Source organism: Miscanthus floridulus, chromosome 2 (genome assembly GCF_019320115.1).
Source record: "Miscanthus floridulus cultivar M001 chromosome 2, ASM1932011v1, whole genome shotgun sequence".
Lineage (NCBI taxonomy): Eukaryota > Viridiplantae > Streptophyta > Magnoliopsida > Poales > Poaceae > Miscanthus > Miscanthus floridulus.
Genome location: NC_089581.1, coordinates 33,612,678 through 33,626,044, shown reverse-complemented (window position 1 = coordinate 33,626,044; position 13,367 = coordinate 33,612,678). Strand labels below are relative to the sequence as shown.

The following is a 13,367-nucleotide window of genomic DNA, read 5'->3' as shown; positions in this document are numbered from 1 at the left end:
TGCCACCGCCGCGCCACCGAGGAGCGCAGACCACAGATCCGGCCAGAGGGGCGGTGGATCCAGACCCCAAGGCCAAGGATCTGGCCGCGGCCACACCGGAACCGAGCTCGCCGGTCGGACCGCCGCCGCCGCTTGAAACAACATCGAGCTCGAGAAGAAAAGTCGCGGAGACAAGGCAGCTCTGCCGGCCACAAGCTCTGGCGGCGGCAAGGCAATAGGGGAGATGGAGGGCCCTGGCGCGGCGGCGGAGCTGCATGCCGCCAGTGTCGCCGCAAGGGGCCTGGCGCCTGCGCGGAGGCGCAGAAGGACGGAGGGAGGACGCTTATTTGCGTCCCGGGTCGGCTCCCACCCAAAATGCGTCGCTCGTTTGCATAGTCCGTTGGAGATCGATTTGTGCGGATAAAACATTGTAAAGACATTGTAAAGGACCCATTTTTGGTTTGGGTCATGTTTGAGTCAGTCTTACCCCTTCTCCCTCCACCCGCGCCGCGCCAACGCCACGCCATGCCGCTAGCCCCTCTGTCGCTGGACCCCGCCCCCTTCTCTCTCATCCGCCCCGGCGCCGGCTGCGGCGGACGCGTCCTGGTCCCGGGGCCTGCACCGCGGCTATGCCAGCCGGTGAGGGCGGCTCCCGTGTCACCCTCCACCACGGATGAGCCATCTGCGGCCGCGCGGGGCCGGCTGGATTCGCTGAGCCAGGTGGCCGGAGTGCTGGGCACGCAGTGGGGCGACGAGGGGAAGGGAAAGCTCGTCGACATCCTCGCCCAGCGCTTCGACGTCGTCGCTCGGTGCCAGGTCTCTCTCTCGCACGCGCCTCTCGCGAAGGCGCAATGCTCGCCGCGCTGTTGCTGTTCGTTGGCGCGCTGGTGTTCGATGAATTGCATTGCGCTGGGTTATAAGTTAGTTTCAGGGTTCATGTACGCGTCAGAGGAGTTTGCAATTCCTTGATATAAACTTGTTTGCTGTAGAATTTCTTTCATAATTTTTTTACATTCTTGATCCGCTGTGCTTCCATCTTTGCATTTGGCGCGGTCCCTAGCTTGTCGTCTTAGAACAATGCCATCATCGTGATCGCTGTAGTACTTCCATGGAGGTGGCTAGAGATTAGCTACTCTAGGAACTTTGTTAAGTCTTCACGAAAGCTTTTTTAGAGGCTCTTCCTCTGCGCACACCTGTTCGGTACTGAGTAGTGACTACTTAAATACTGTCATGCAATTATCTGTAAACCATCCAAAGCACGTGTCAAGGTAGTTTGATCACAAGTTGTTGAGTCGTGCTTCTTAAGGATAAATTATACCCCTCAAGCTTGGGTGTTTATCATCGGTCCCCAGTTCTCTTGAATTGTGTGAAAGATTGTCCCGTCATGGTAATTTTAGCAATATTCAGTAATGTGCTCAGTTCAGGTAAAGCATGTGAGGTGCCTGTTCATAAACATCTGACTATTTGTGTCTGCTCAGTGAATCAAATGTTTCATCAACCTCTTAGTTCACTGCTAGAACTTAGGCAATGCTAGATCACTACCTTTAGGGTTATGGATGTGATAATAATCTAATATTGGCAAACATGCAGTATTAGTATATTCATGAGGTTGAATAGAACAAACAGCAGGCTGCCACAGTTTTTAGTAGAAGACTAACAGTTGATTTAAATTCACTACTTCTGTTTCTAACCGGTTCTTATGTATGATTTGCATTGCACTACGTCACTTTTAACTTTTCTTTATGTAACTTTCCTATTTCTCAGTCATGCTATTGACTTCTAAACCACAATGATTTTGGACTTGAAAACGCTGCATTTTCTCAACATAGCCTTTGTGTTCCCCTGTTCTTCAACAAGCAGAAGAACAGTTATGGGTAGTGAAACATCAATAATTACGGTGTACATATCTTTTTATGGCATGTCCTAAGTGTTATCCTAAACGCTAAACGGTAAACAGTCGGTCACCTACCGTTTAGCCCATTATTCGGGCAAAACGGGTGTTTTAAACGGGAAAACGGCCGTTTAAATGGTCAAAACAACCGATTAAATGGAAACGGTGTACCACCGTGTAGCGTTTAAACGGTGTGTAAACAGGCTAAACGTCCGTTTAGGCGAACAGTCCTATTAATAAAAATGGGATCGTATGACTTAACTTTTGCAATAACAACATTTCATCCTCTATAGCAATTCACTACCAAGCAACCACTATTAAGAGCGCTGGCTACTAACATGTGTAGCTCCTTGTGGCTTGACATATGATCGTGTATTCGTGTTTCCTTGTGAATAACATTGCCTGTGCAGAGTCCACTCAACTTACTATTTCTTCTGCTGTTCTATGCGGTTATTTGAGGCTCTGTTAGTTTAAGTTGATCCTTCCTCTGAAATAGTTGGTGACAGTAGTACCAGGCCTACTGTTTGCAATAAGATTTGATGCACGAGAAAAAAAAAGATTTGATACACCCCTGTTTCCCCCTTTAACTTGTAGGGTTGTTTATGTTCTTAGGGTGGAGCTAATGCTGGACATACCATATACAATTCTGAAGGGAAGAAGTTTGCACTTCATCTTGTTCCATCAGGCATCCTTAATGAAAACACTCAGTGTGTGATTGGTAATGGAGCAGTTGTTCATCTTCCTGGATTCTTTAAGGAAATTGATGGGCTAGAGTCTAATGGAATTTCTTGCGAGGGAAGGCTTTTGGTATCAGACCGTGCCCATCTTTTGTTTGATCTTCATCAAGTTGTTGATGGTCTTAGAGAGGTAGAGCTTGGGAATGCCCTTATAGGGACAACGAAGAGAGGAATTGGACCATGCTATTTGAACAAGGTTACAAGGAATGGACTCAGAGTAAGTGATCTGCGACATATGGATACCTTTGGTGCAAAACTCAACAACCTACTAAGAGATGCAGCTCTACGCTTCAAAGATTTTGAATACGATAGCAAGATTCTCAAAGAGGAAGTTGAGAAGTATAAAAGGTTTGCTGAACGATTGGAACCTTTTATCACTGATACTGTGCATTTCATGAATCAGTCCATTTTGCAGAAGAAGAAAATATTGGTTGAAGGTGGTCAAGCTACCATGTTAGACATAGACTTTGGGACCTACCCCTTTGTTACTTCCTCAAGTCCCTCAGCTGGTGGAATCTGTACTGGGCTTGGTATTGCTCCCAGAAGTCTCGGTGATATCATTGGAGTGGTACGCTTAATTACTTAAACTGCTTAAAATTTCTTATGTCCCATTCTTCCTGAACGTAATGTTTTTATGTCCAGGTAAAAGCCTACACAACTAGGGTTGGATCCGGTCCTTTCCCAACAGAACTATTGGGTAAGACTGGCGATTTGCTTCGTGCTTCTGGAATGGAATTTGGTACTACAACAGGTCGTCCTAGGCGTTGTGGCTGGCTTGATATAGTTGCACTTAAATACTGTTGCCAAATCAATTGTTTCTCATCTTTGAATCTCACAAAACTCGATGTCTTAACTGGACTCAAGGAAATTAAGCTGGGTACCTCATACTACACCGATGACGGTAACACTGTCCAATCATTCCCAGCAGATCTTGATCTTCTAGAGCAAATAAAGGTAAGGATCGAAACAGTCTATCCTTCTTTACTGAGTTGTGTTTCATTGGTATAACTTTATATACAACACAATCAAAGCGGTCTCCAGCATGGCACTTAATTTGGGTCTTGTTTCTCTTGACAACAATTCCTGTGGTCTCTGGTTGTGTAGGTCAAATATGAGGCCCTACCTGGATGGGAGGAAGACATTTCCTCAATACGAGACTACAGTGATCTCCCAGAAACTGCTCGTCGCTATGTGGAGAGGATAGAGGAACTGGTCGGCATTCCAGTCCACTACATTGGTGTCGGGCCTGGACGTGACGCCCTCATATACAAATAATTACTCGTCTTGTTTCAGAGATCCCTCACTTAGTTCAATAATGTAATTGCTTTGGTTACTAATAAAACAGGCTGGTCGTGGAGGGTGTAGAATTTATCATCCTTTGCTAAATGAGTTCAAGTCAGCTTCAGGAAGCATCTGTCCAAATTGCCCTTTGCATCTGTTATTTTTACTGACCACCTAATTTAAGCATATCTTTCCAAAAACTTGAGTGGCCAAATTTGGGCAAGAATTTTGAAGCAAAAGCAGCACCGAATGCTCTGATTTTTTTTAAAAAAAATTGTTTGAAACTCCAATGTCCAAATAAGTTGAAGCATTGCTGAATGAACCCTTTAATGTCGAGTCTGCATATCTAGCCTCGTCGATCCTACATCCTGAGACCTGGAACTTTCATTAACTGTTTTGTGCTAGCATCGGCAGTCTTTCCCGCACCTGCGAATGAACTTCCAATAACTGTTTTGTCCTAGCATCGGCAGTCTTTCCTGCACCTGCGAACCAACATATCACGCACATGATCTCTTGCGCAATGTATTGCTGCTTGCATCAAAAGCAGCATCAGTGTTGATCACCGCGCTTTTCTCTGGAGGTTTCCACTTCCTGTTTGGTCTCCTCTTCCTCGACCATTACTTTACAACCATTGTCCAGAGTAATGTTTTTGCAATGAGGTGACTTGCTTAAACATGGTCGCGCCAACAGCATATGTGAAAGGGTAAAGAATGATATCATTTGATTGACAAGCTCACGTGCCATTCAGTATCTAAAAAGGACGTATCAAGTCCAGAGAGCTCCCGCTCTGTGCGGGGTCTGGGAAAAGATGTAAGTGGCTAAGCCTTACCCTCGCCTGTGCAATGCGAGGAGACCGCGACTCGAACCCGGGACCTTCCGGTCACAGGCGGTAAGACTCTATGTGCCATTCAGTATCTCAGGCGCACTGAATTGCTACTAATTGTGATGCCAGGTTAAACTCTACCTATCACCGCTTAACATGGGTCAAATGTAACTTGTACTGTGTAAGCTGTATAAAAACACACTACACTACACAGCAAATAGCATCACAGGATAAAAATGGGTGCGACCTCAGAACAAAGAAATTCGATTCCACGCCAAGACATAGTTCTTGCTATTCTCAAATATAAAAACTTCAGCATTCACCTCGAAAACCTCTGTACCCTAACAGGTACGAAAAAAACAATACACTGACAACTAATGACACTACCAGATATTCAAAGCCTATCAAATTCCACACCAGAGCTTTCAACGTAAGCACCAGGTAGTGAAGTTTTAACATCAATCATATTCAAGTTCATCAGGCGTAATTGGCCTCTTGAGTGGTATGATGGACTTCTTCTCAACATCTTGTGATAATGCTTTTCTCATATCTGGAGCAAAAACATATACAGGCATAAGTGCACCATAATAAGCAACAAATTTGGAATATGTATGCCTTGAGATTTGGCACTGCAAATGCTTACCAAGGCCATCTTCTTCCCCTGAGTAGTACCGGAGCACCCTTCGGTAAACCACATAACCAAGCTATGGAAACAAGGAACATAATTAGGCAAGTTCACTCACTAAACTACTTGGTTTCACTGGTTGACATTAATAAATATTAAAAAGTTCTGTTTGGAGCAGCAGAATATTGGCACATCAAGTGGGCATTGATCCTGAAATTTATAGACACTGTTACCTTTTCGTACATCCTTATCGCTGGCATGTTAGATGCCCTTACAAAGAGATCCACAAAGTAGGCCTTATCCCTGAATAGGAAAACTGGGTTATAATAGTATGTGAAGTAACGCTAGTGATGTAATATGTATGACTTCAAGGACATCACATCTATCCAACATGATAACACTAATGTGGGTTGAACATAGCAGATATTCAGTGCCTATTATCAGGGTGACAAGTAACCAGACTAGTTTGTGGGGGAAAATGTAACCAGACTAGGGCGCAGGGGGATGATATGTCATGAATTCAGTTATCCCCTTCAATGTAAACGTGAGAATGGGAGGGTATTGTGCTCTTATACCACTCTAAATGCTCTACCAGGATGAAACCCTGTTCCTAACTACTCCCTCCGTTCCAAATTATAAGACGTTTCGGCTTTTCTAAATTCATAGCTACTGCTATGCACCTAGATATAGTGTATGTCTAAATACGTAGCAAAAACAATGTATCTAGAAAAGCCAAAACGTCTTATAATTTGGAATGGAGGGAGTAGTAACTACCGATCAGCCCCTCACACATGCAGAACTTGAAATAAGCTGGATAGGGGGAGAAATGTTCCTTGATCTAGTTAGCAAAAGCTGGAATCAAGAAGTAGAAGCATGAACCATAATTATTTTTTCTGATACATAAAGTGTGAATCCAAGACAATGGGAATTTTTCTTAAGATTATCAGAGCATTAAGATAGGAAAAGAATATGAAATATCTGGAGAGAAGAACAGATTATATGAACTATTAGCATGTCATGAACTATAAACTCAACAAACAACAATTAAGATTACAACAATCATACATTGTGAAGATCCAATAATAGCACAAGAACTCCGTATCCATAATAAAGGGGAAAAAAGATCATAGGGACTAAACAAGAAGGAGAAAGAGAAACGAAAACATGTTACTTACATCTTATCACTGATTTCCTCCAGTAAGTTCATAAGCTTCTTGGCTAACTTCTGCCTCCGAAATTCAGAGGCAACTGACACTGCTGTGACGTGTCCATGCCAAGATTCACCTTGCCCTTCAACTTTACCCATGACTGCAAAAGATTTCTAGCTTACTTCCCTAAACTAAATGAAGGTGAAAGAAAGAAATGGAATATGCAGAATAATATTGCATTATATGCTTCAGAAGGGGATAAACCTCTAATTTTGATGCTCACCACTCAAGATTAAAAACAAAAGAGGCCATAGTGAGTTAACCAGTATCCTATTGCTACCTTCACCAGCCATTTCAGATTTCACACACTCCTTTTACGAACCAACATCGCAAATCCCAGTATCTTACAAGTGCACTTTGCACTCCTAAAACAATGCCAACTTGAAGAACACAAACCATGGATTGCACCAGGCAGCATCTACATATGACTAATTGCGTAATGCACAAAAAACAGTGCAGAAGAAGATAATCCAGTGCCTTTTACACCACTCATGTCTGAACACTCAAACTAGCATCCAGGGTTTGCACTCTACATGTTCAGCTAATTTTAATTTGCCAAGCATAGATGCAGACGCACTAGCAGCGCACAACTAGCCGCGAATTTATGAGAGGCCGATACGCCCACACAACCAAGATGCAAAGGTATGAGAGACATACTGTAACCCATGACGCGGCCGCCAGGGTTGACGGCGGCGTGGAAGTAGTCGGGCCAGCGCGCCAGGTACGTCATGTAGAAGGACATGTTGAACTGCGGCGACCGAATCGTGAGATCAGAGAGGGGATGCGCTCGAACAAAGGAACGAGAGGGGGAACGCGTCGGTGGCGCACCGTCTCGGTGAGGTGGTCCAGGTTGACGGAGGCGAAGCGGAGGAGGTCGTCGCAGCAGAACCGGCGGATTGTCGTCATGCTTCCTTCTCTCCTCGCCTTTCTTTCCCTCTCTCTGCTCGGGGCGGCGGCGAGCGGGGCCGGCGCGGCGGGGTGGGTGACGGCGCTCTATCCGGATTCGTGACTGACACTCTCTCTCTCTCTCGTCGGATTGCGGCCGGCCGGTCGGGTTTCTAGAAGCTCCGGTGGTGAAGGGTGAAGATGGCCAGGCCCATGTGGAATAAAATACCCTATAGGCCCACCTAAAATTTGGATGGAGCAAATGAGCCCAAACCCAACCGAGAGGAGGAAGAGGAGCCGAGCCCGCTACACCACACGGTCCAGACGGCCCGACCGCTCGAGTCCGCCTCCGCCGCGCCGCTTCCGACCTCCCATTTCGTCGGGACATTTCGTCACCCGACTCCATCCACGCGGCCCCCAACGCCAGCCACAGCACGAGTCTCTCAAGGCCATGGACTCGCGCGTCGTAGACGACGGCGCAGGCGGGGGTCCCGACGCCTCCTCCCCGGCCGATCCGCCGAGCCCCAAACCCGATCCGGCCGCGGGCGCGATGGACGCGCGCCTCCCGGCGGACCTGCTTCGCGCCGTGCTGCAGAGGCTGCCGCCGATCGACCTCGCGCGGTCCGCCTGCGTCTGCCGCGCGTGGCGCGCTGTTGCCTCCGACCGCGCCGTGGTCGAGGCCGCCTTCTGTGCGCCCTGGGGCGTGGGGCGCGTCGTCGGCGAGCCGGCGACGGGGGCCTTCTGGCGGGCCGCCTCCCTCGGGAGATTCGCGCTGTCGCATGCCGTCCGCCGCGGGGATACCGTCCCCGGCGTCGCTCTCAAGTACTCCGTGCAGGTGCGTGTTCTGTATCGTGCGCGCTCTATGTTCCAACGATGTGGCGATCGACCTATTGTTTGCTGAGGTGATATCCAACTTGTCGAAGCGCCTATAATCCTCACATGAATCTGGTTTTGATCGCCCCTAAACATTCTGTGGCAGCAGATCATATGCATTAAGATTTGATCGCTTGTATGTACTCCGTCGCAGGATTAATTCGGACTGAACCTTAGAGAGAGTATATGGAAATGGAAGTAGATAATCTGGGGGTACTTCCACATCAGGGATGTGAGGCTCGTTCTTGTCATCATAGGAAGACGGAGCTAGTCAAAAACTCAAAATTAATAAAAAAAAGTTGGTCATCAGTGGTTGTTGAACAAGTATCCTAGAAGGAAATGAACAAACTGTTAATAATGCGTAGGTACGCGCAAAGTGTGTAAGAACATCCACCAACTTATGATCAATCAAGAGATCTCATCAATCAAATACTTACTCCCTTTGTTTCAAATTATAGTTCATTTTAGCCCTGTCTTGAGTCAAAATTAGTTAACAACTTAACATCCACAAGTTCAAATAAATGCACCATGAAGAGTTCAAGACATATTTCATTGATAATTTAATGAAACTAATTCGATACTATATAGATGTTGATGTATTTTTCTATCAACTTGGTCAAAGTTTAGAAGTTTGACTTAGGACAAGGCTGAGGCTGAAGCTAACAGTTTCGAACGAATGTAGTGCATCTGTGTAGTTTGAGATCTGTCATTTTGATACCTTCCTCACACTAGTGTAGCTTAGTACTTGTGTAGAGTACATTGTTTTTCATGCTGCTGATAACTTTTGTCCTTTGAATTTAATGAAGAGGTGCTCCAATTGGGATTTGATGAAGAGGTGCTCGCTTGTATGTACTCCGTCGCAGGATTAATTCGGACTGAACCTTAGAGAGAGTATATGGAAATGGAAGTAGATAATCTGGGGTACTTCCACATCAGGGATGTGAGGCTCGTTCTTGTCATCATAGGAAGACGGAGCTAGTCAAAAACTCAAAATTAATAAAAAAAAGTTGGTCATCAGTGGTTGTTGAACAAGTATCCTAGAAGGAAATGAACAAACTGTTAATAATGCGTAGGTACGCGCAAAGTGTGTAAGAACATCCACCAACTTATGATCAATCAAGAGATCTCATCAATCAAATACTTACTCCCTTTGTTTCAAATTATAGTTCATTTTAGCCCTGTCTTGAGTCAAAATTAGTTAACAACTTAACATCCACAAGTTCAAATAAATGCACCATGAAGAGTTCAAGACATATTTCATTGATAATTTAATGAAACTAATTCGATACTATATAGATGTTGATGTATTTTTCTATCAACTTGGTCAAAGTTTAGAAGTTTGACTTAGGACAAGGCTGAGGCTGAAGCTAACAGTTTCGAACGAATGTAGTGCATCTGTGTAGTTTGAGATCTGTCATTTTGATACCTTCCTCACACTAGTGTAGCTTAGTACTTGTGTAGAGTACATTGTTTTTCATGCTGCTGATAACTTTTGTCCTTTGAATTTAATGAAGAGGTGCTCCAATTGGGATTTGATGATTGGCAGTAGTGGTCAGGAGTTTTAGCCCTGTCTTGAGTCAAAATTAGTTAACAACTTAACATCCACAAGTTCAAATAAATGCACCATGAAGAGTTCAAGACATATTTCATTGATAATTTAATGAAACTAATTCGATACTATATAGATGTTGATGTATTTTTCTATCAACTTGGTCAAAGTTTAGAAGTTTGACTTAGGACAAGGCTGAGGCTGAAGCTAACAGTTTCGAACGAATGTAGTGCATCTGTGTAGTTTGAGATCTGTCATTTTGATACCTTCCTCACACTAGTGTAGCTTAGTACTTGTGTAGAGTACATTGTTTTTCATGCTGCTGATAACTTTTGTCCTTTGAATTTAATGAAGAGGTGCTCCAATTGGGATTTGATGAAGAGGTGCTCGCTTGTATGTACTCCGTCGCAGGATTAATTCGGACTGAACCTTAGAGAGAGTATATGGAAATGGAAGTAGATAATCTGGGGTACTTCCACATCAGGGATGTGAGGCTCGTTCTTGTCATCATAGGAAGACGGAGCTAGTCAAAAACTCAAAATTAATAAAAAAAAGTTGGTCATCAGTGGTTGTTGAACAAGTATCCTAGAAGGAAATGAACAAACTGTTAATAATGCGTAGGTACGCGCAAAGTGTGTAAGAACATCCACCAACTTATGATCAATCAAGAGATCTCATCAATCAAATACTTACTCCCTTTGTTTCAAATTATAGTTCATTTTAGCCCTGTCTTGAGTCAAAATTAGTTAACAACTTAACATCCACAAGTTCAAATAAATGCACCATGAAGAGTTCAAGACATATTTCATTGATAATTTAATGAAACTAATTCGATACTATATAGATGTTGATGTATTTTTCTATCAACTTGGTCAAAGTTTAGAAGTTTGACTTAGGACAAGGCTGAGGCTGAAGCTAACAGTTTCGAACGAATGTAGTGCATCTGTGTAGTTTGAGATCTGTCATTTTGATACCTTCCTCACACTAGTGTAGCTTAGTACTTGTGTAGAGTACATTGTTTTTCATGCTGCTGATAACTTTTGTCCTTTGAATTTAATGAAGAGGTGCTCCAATTGGGATTTGATGATTGGCAGTAGTGGTCAGGAGTTTTATGTGGCAGATAAACATAGCCATGATTCATTGGAAGGAATGAAGCAATGGGGTTGGAGCACGGGAAGTTCGCTATGTCATTGTTAGTGGTTTTGTTGAGCAGGGATGGGAAGAGAGAGGGATCTATATCATATTCAGCATCGAGTATGGTCACTGTGTCTGTAAGGAGTCTTGTGCTCACCGCTGGGTTTCTGGGTGCTTGCAATTACTCTTAGTGTTGAAGGTGGTGGCTTTTTAGTCTCTCAAGTCTCAATGTAATGTCATTACTCTGGAATAATAACTATAGGATTTTATTAGATTAAGAAAGTTTTCTGCCTGTGGGTTGGACATCACTACTGTAACTACTAGGAACTGCACTTATAGCTATTATACTGTGTCACGGTGTGTTTGAAGCTAGTGTCATGAGTTTCTGGTAGTCACTTAGGTGGTTGTTTGGACACATTGATTATGTGTATATTTGATTGTTTTCACAAAACAGTTTTTTAGGATTTTTAGGAAAATTGGTTTTAGGTTGTTAGTTAGGTAGGTCCAGGTTTATGGATTACTTTGTTTGGGTTTCGTAAACTAAAACAAGTATTCTCTGACGTCATTACATAGCACCAGATCACTTTTCTTCTAATTTAACAATTGATTAGACATTAGGGAAGTAGTATGGATTATGGTGCTTACTTTGTTAAGCACATGACATAAGATGAAAGAAAAATGAAGCACATGGCGCAGAACATGAGCTACATGAGTTGGTTTCTAAAAAACAGGTAGGAATCATTTTTGTTTTTTTAACTGGATTTTTGGTTATCCCAGTTGTTTTTTTTTTATATCTATCCAAATGGAGTTTTAGGTGGTTAGGCTCACATCAGGTAGGAATCTACTTAGCTTGCTGCATCTGACCTTGCTGTTGAGGGATCAGACTTCATACAGATGTTAAGTTTTGGATAAAATTTCTTATTATCAAAAGTTTTTTGTGTTCATACAGATCAGACTTCATACAGACTAAGAACAGGATGCCAGGTCAGATCCTAACACCTGGCATCCTGTTGTTAGGATCTGTTTTGTGTTGGATGAGGCTAGAGTTTCCTAATATAATGCTTCAATAAGTTTTTATCAGCTTTATGTATTATTATACATATCAAGTTCGAAAAGCAGATGAGTCTTGAAATATCTTTTTTTGCTCAACCACTACTGGTGTTTAAATTATCATGGTCTCACTGCTTACAACATGCTTATGCCCAGGATTGTGTTGGTTTGATAGCCTTCTAAAAATAAAATGTTTTATTGGATGCATTGCACTATTGAAGGGATGGACATTTTATTTAGTGACTACTGCAGGATTACTCAGCATAATCATATATGCTTAATGAAACTGCAATAAAAAACCATTTACCCTACCAAAGGTTGTCCAACGGATCCATCTACTATAAAGGACCCTCTCCGCAAAGGAGCTTGGCAAATACTAGCTGTCTTTTCTATTCTTCATGAGACTGCAATTTCATGCTTGTTGAATAGCATGCAGGTGACAGATATCAAACGATTCAACAACATGATGAGTGACCATGGCATCTATTCGAGGGAGAGGCTTCTGATTTCGATCAGCAACCCAGAAATCCTTATGGGCAGCACCTGCTACATCGAGATGGACCATAACGCCAAGAGAGAGGTTGCAATCTTTTACCCTGAGGGACGCCCAGGTGGCAAAACTGAATCCATGGCAAGCATTGTTGCTGCAGAGAGGCGAAGCAAAAGGATTATCGAGTCGGTGAGGCGGAGCCTGCAGGTCGACGATGGGACTGCTGCGTACTACTTATCTGTTACTGAAGGTGATCCAAGGGCTGCCATGATGGAGTACTCCGAGGACCTAAGGTGGGAGCAGCAACGCGCAGGGCGGTAGATTCAGATCAATGGCATATGTTATGACATTGGTGCTTGTTGATGGTTATTGTTGATGTGTATATTGTACAATCCGGATTGTTGTAAGTACAAGTACAAACTTTGGTCTAATGAATATAGATGTATGTATGTAGATAATAATTGCTAAATGGCATCGATGATGAGAACAAAAGTCGTACAGGATGAAAATTGGCTGGTCTGAAATATTACGTCATTTGTGAACCTGCTTGTTTGTAAGTAAGATGGTTTGTTATTACTAAAATCCTCGGGCAATCCTCGATTAAGCTGCCTTTCACTCTTGTTAGTTTTCAAATCATCAACCTGTCCATGCTACTTAGGCTGCGTTTGATTTAGTTTCTGAAAAGTGTTTTTGTTAAAAAGCAGAACTTCAATCAAACAGATAGAATCATAAGTTGCTTTTTCAGAAGAAACTGTTTTCGCACAGTACAATTTTAACAGCACCTTAGGCTTTATTTTTTTTCTTTTTCCAAATAGGTGGAAATAAATAGATGTGTTTACGGC

General features: G+C 43.4%; 3 protein-coding genes across 3 annotated transcripts; 2 read left to right on the top strand and 1 right to left on the bottom strand.

Annotated features, from left to right (window-relative positions):
• The first annotated feature begins 455 nt into the window (after positions 1 to 455).
• On the top strand, positions 456 to 4,033 carry LOC136538400 (adenylosuccinate synthetase 2, chloroplastic-like). The gene is made up of 4 exons (XM_066530375.1): positions 456 to 795; positions 2,483 to 3,175; positions 3,250 to 3,561; positions 3,712 to 4,033. Exons 1-4 carry the CDS (start codon positions 505 to 507, stop codon positions 3,880 to 3,882), a joined length of 1,467 nt encoding a protein of 488 aa, XP_066386472.1. The 5' UTR covers positions 456 to 504; the 3' UTR covers positions 3,883 to 4,033.
• An 899-nt stretch (positions 4,034 to 4,932) lies between these two features.
• Positions 4,933 to 7,596, bottom strand: LOC136538399 (N-terminal acetyltransferase B complex catalytic subunit NAA20). The gene is made up of 6 exons (XM_066530373.1): positions 7,373 to 7,596; positions 7,202 to 7,292; positions 6,512 to 6,644; positions 5,570 to 5,639; positions 5,355 to 5,415; positions 4,933 to 5,261 (listed from the first exon to the last, which is right to left on the bottom strand). Exons 1-6 carry the CDS (start codon positions 7,448 to 7,450, stop codon positions 5,170 to 5,172), a joined length of 525 nt encoding a protein of 174 aa, XP_066386470.1. The 5' UTR covers positions 7,451 to 7,596; the 3' UTR covers positions 4,933 to 5,169.
• A 230-nt stretch (positions 7,597 to 7,826) lies between these two features.
• Positions 7,827 to 13,049, top strand: LOC136521452 (F-box protein At1g55000-like). The gene is made up of 2 exons (XM_066515195.1): positions 7,827 to 8,264; positions 12,472 to 13,049. Exons 1-2 carry the CDS (start codon positions 7,881 to 7,883, stop codon positions 12,844 to 12,846), a joined length of 759 nt encoding a protein of 252 aa, XP_066371292.1. The 5' UTR covers positions 7,827 to 7,880; the 3' UTR covers positions 12,847 to 13,049.
• The last annotated feature ends 318 nt before the right edge of the window (positions 13,050 to 13,367 follow it).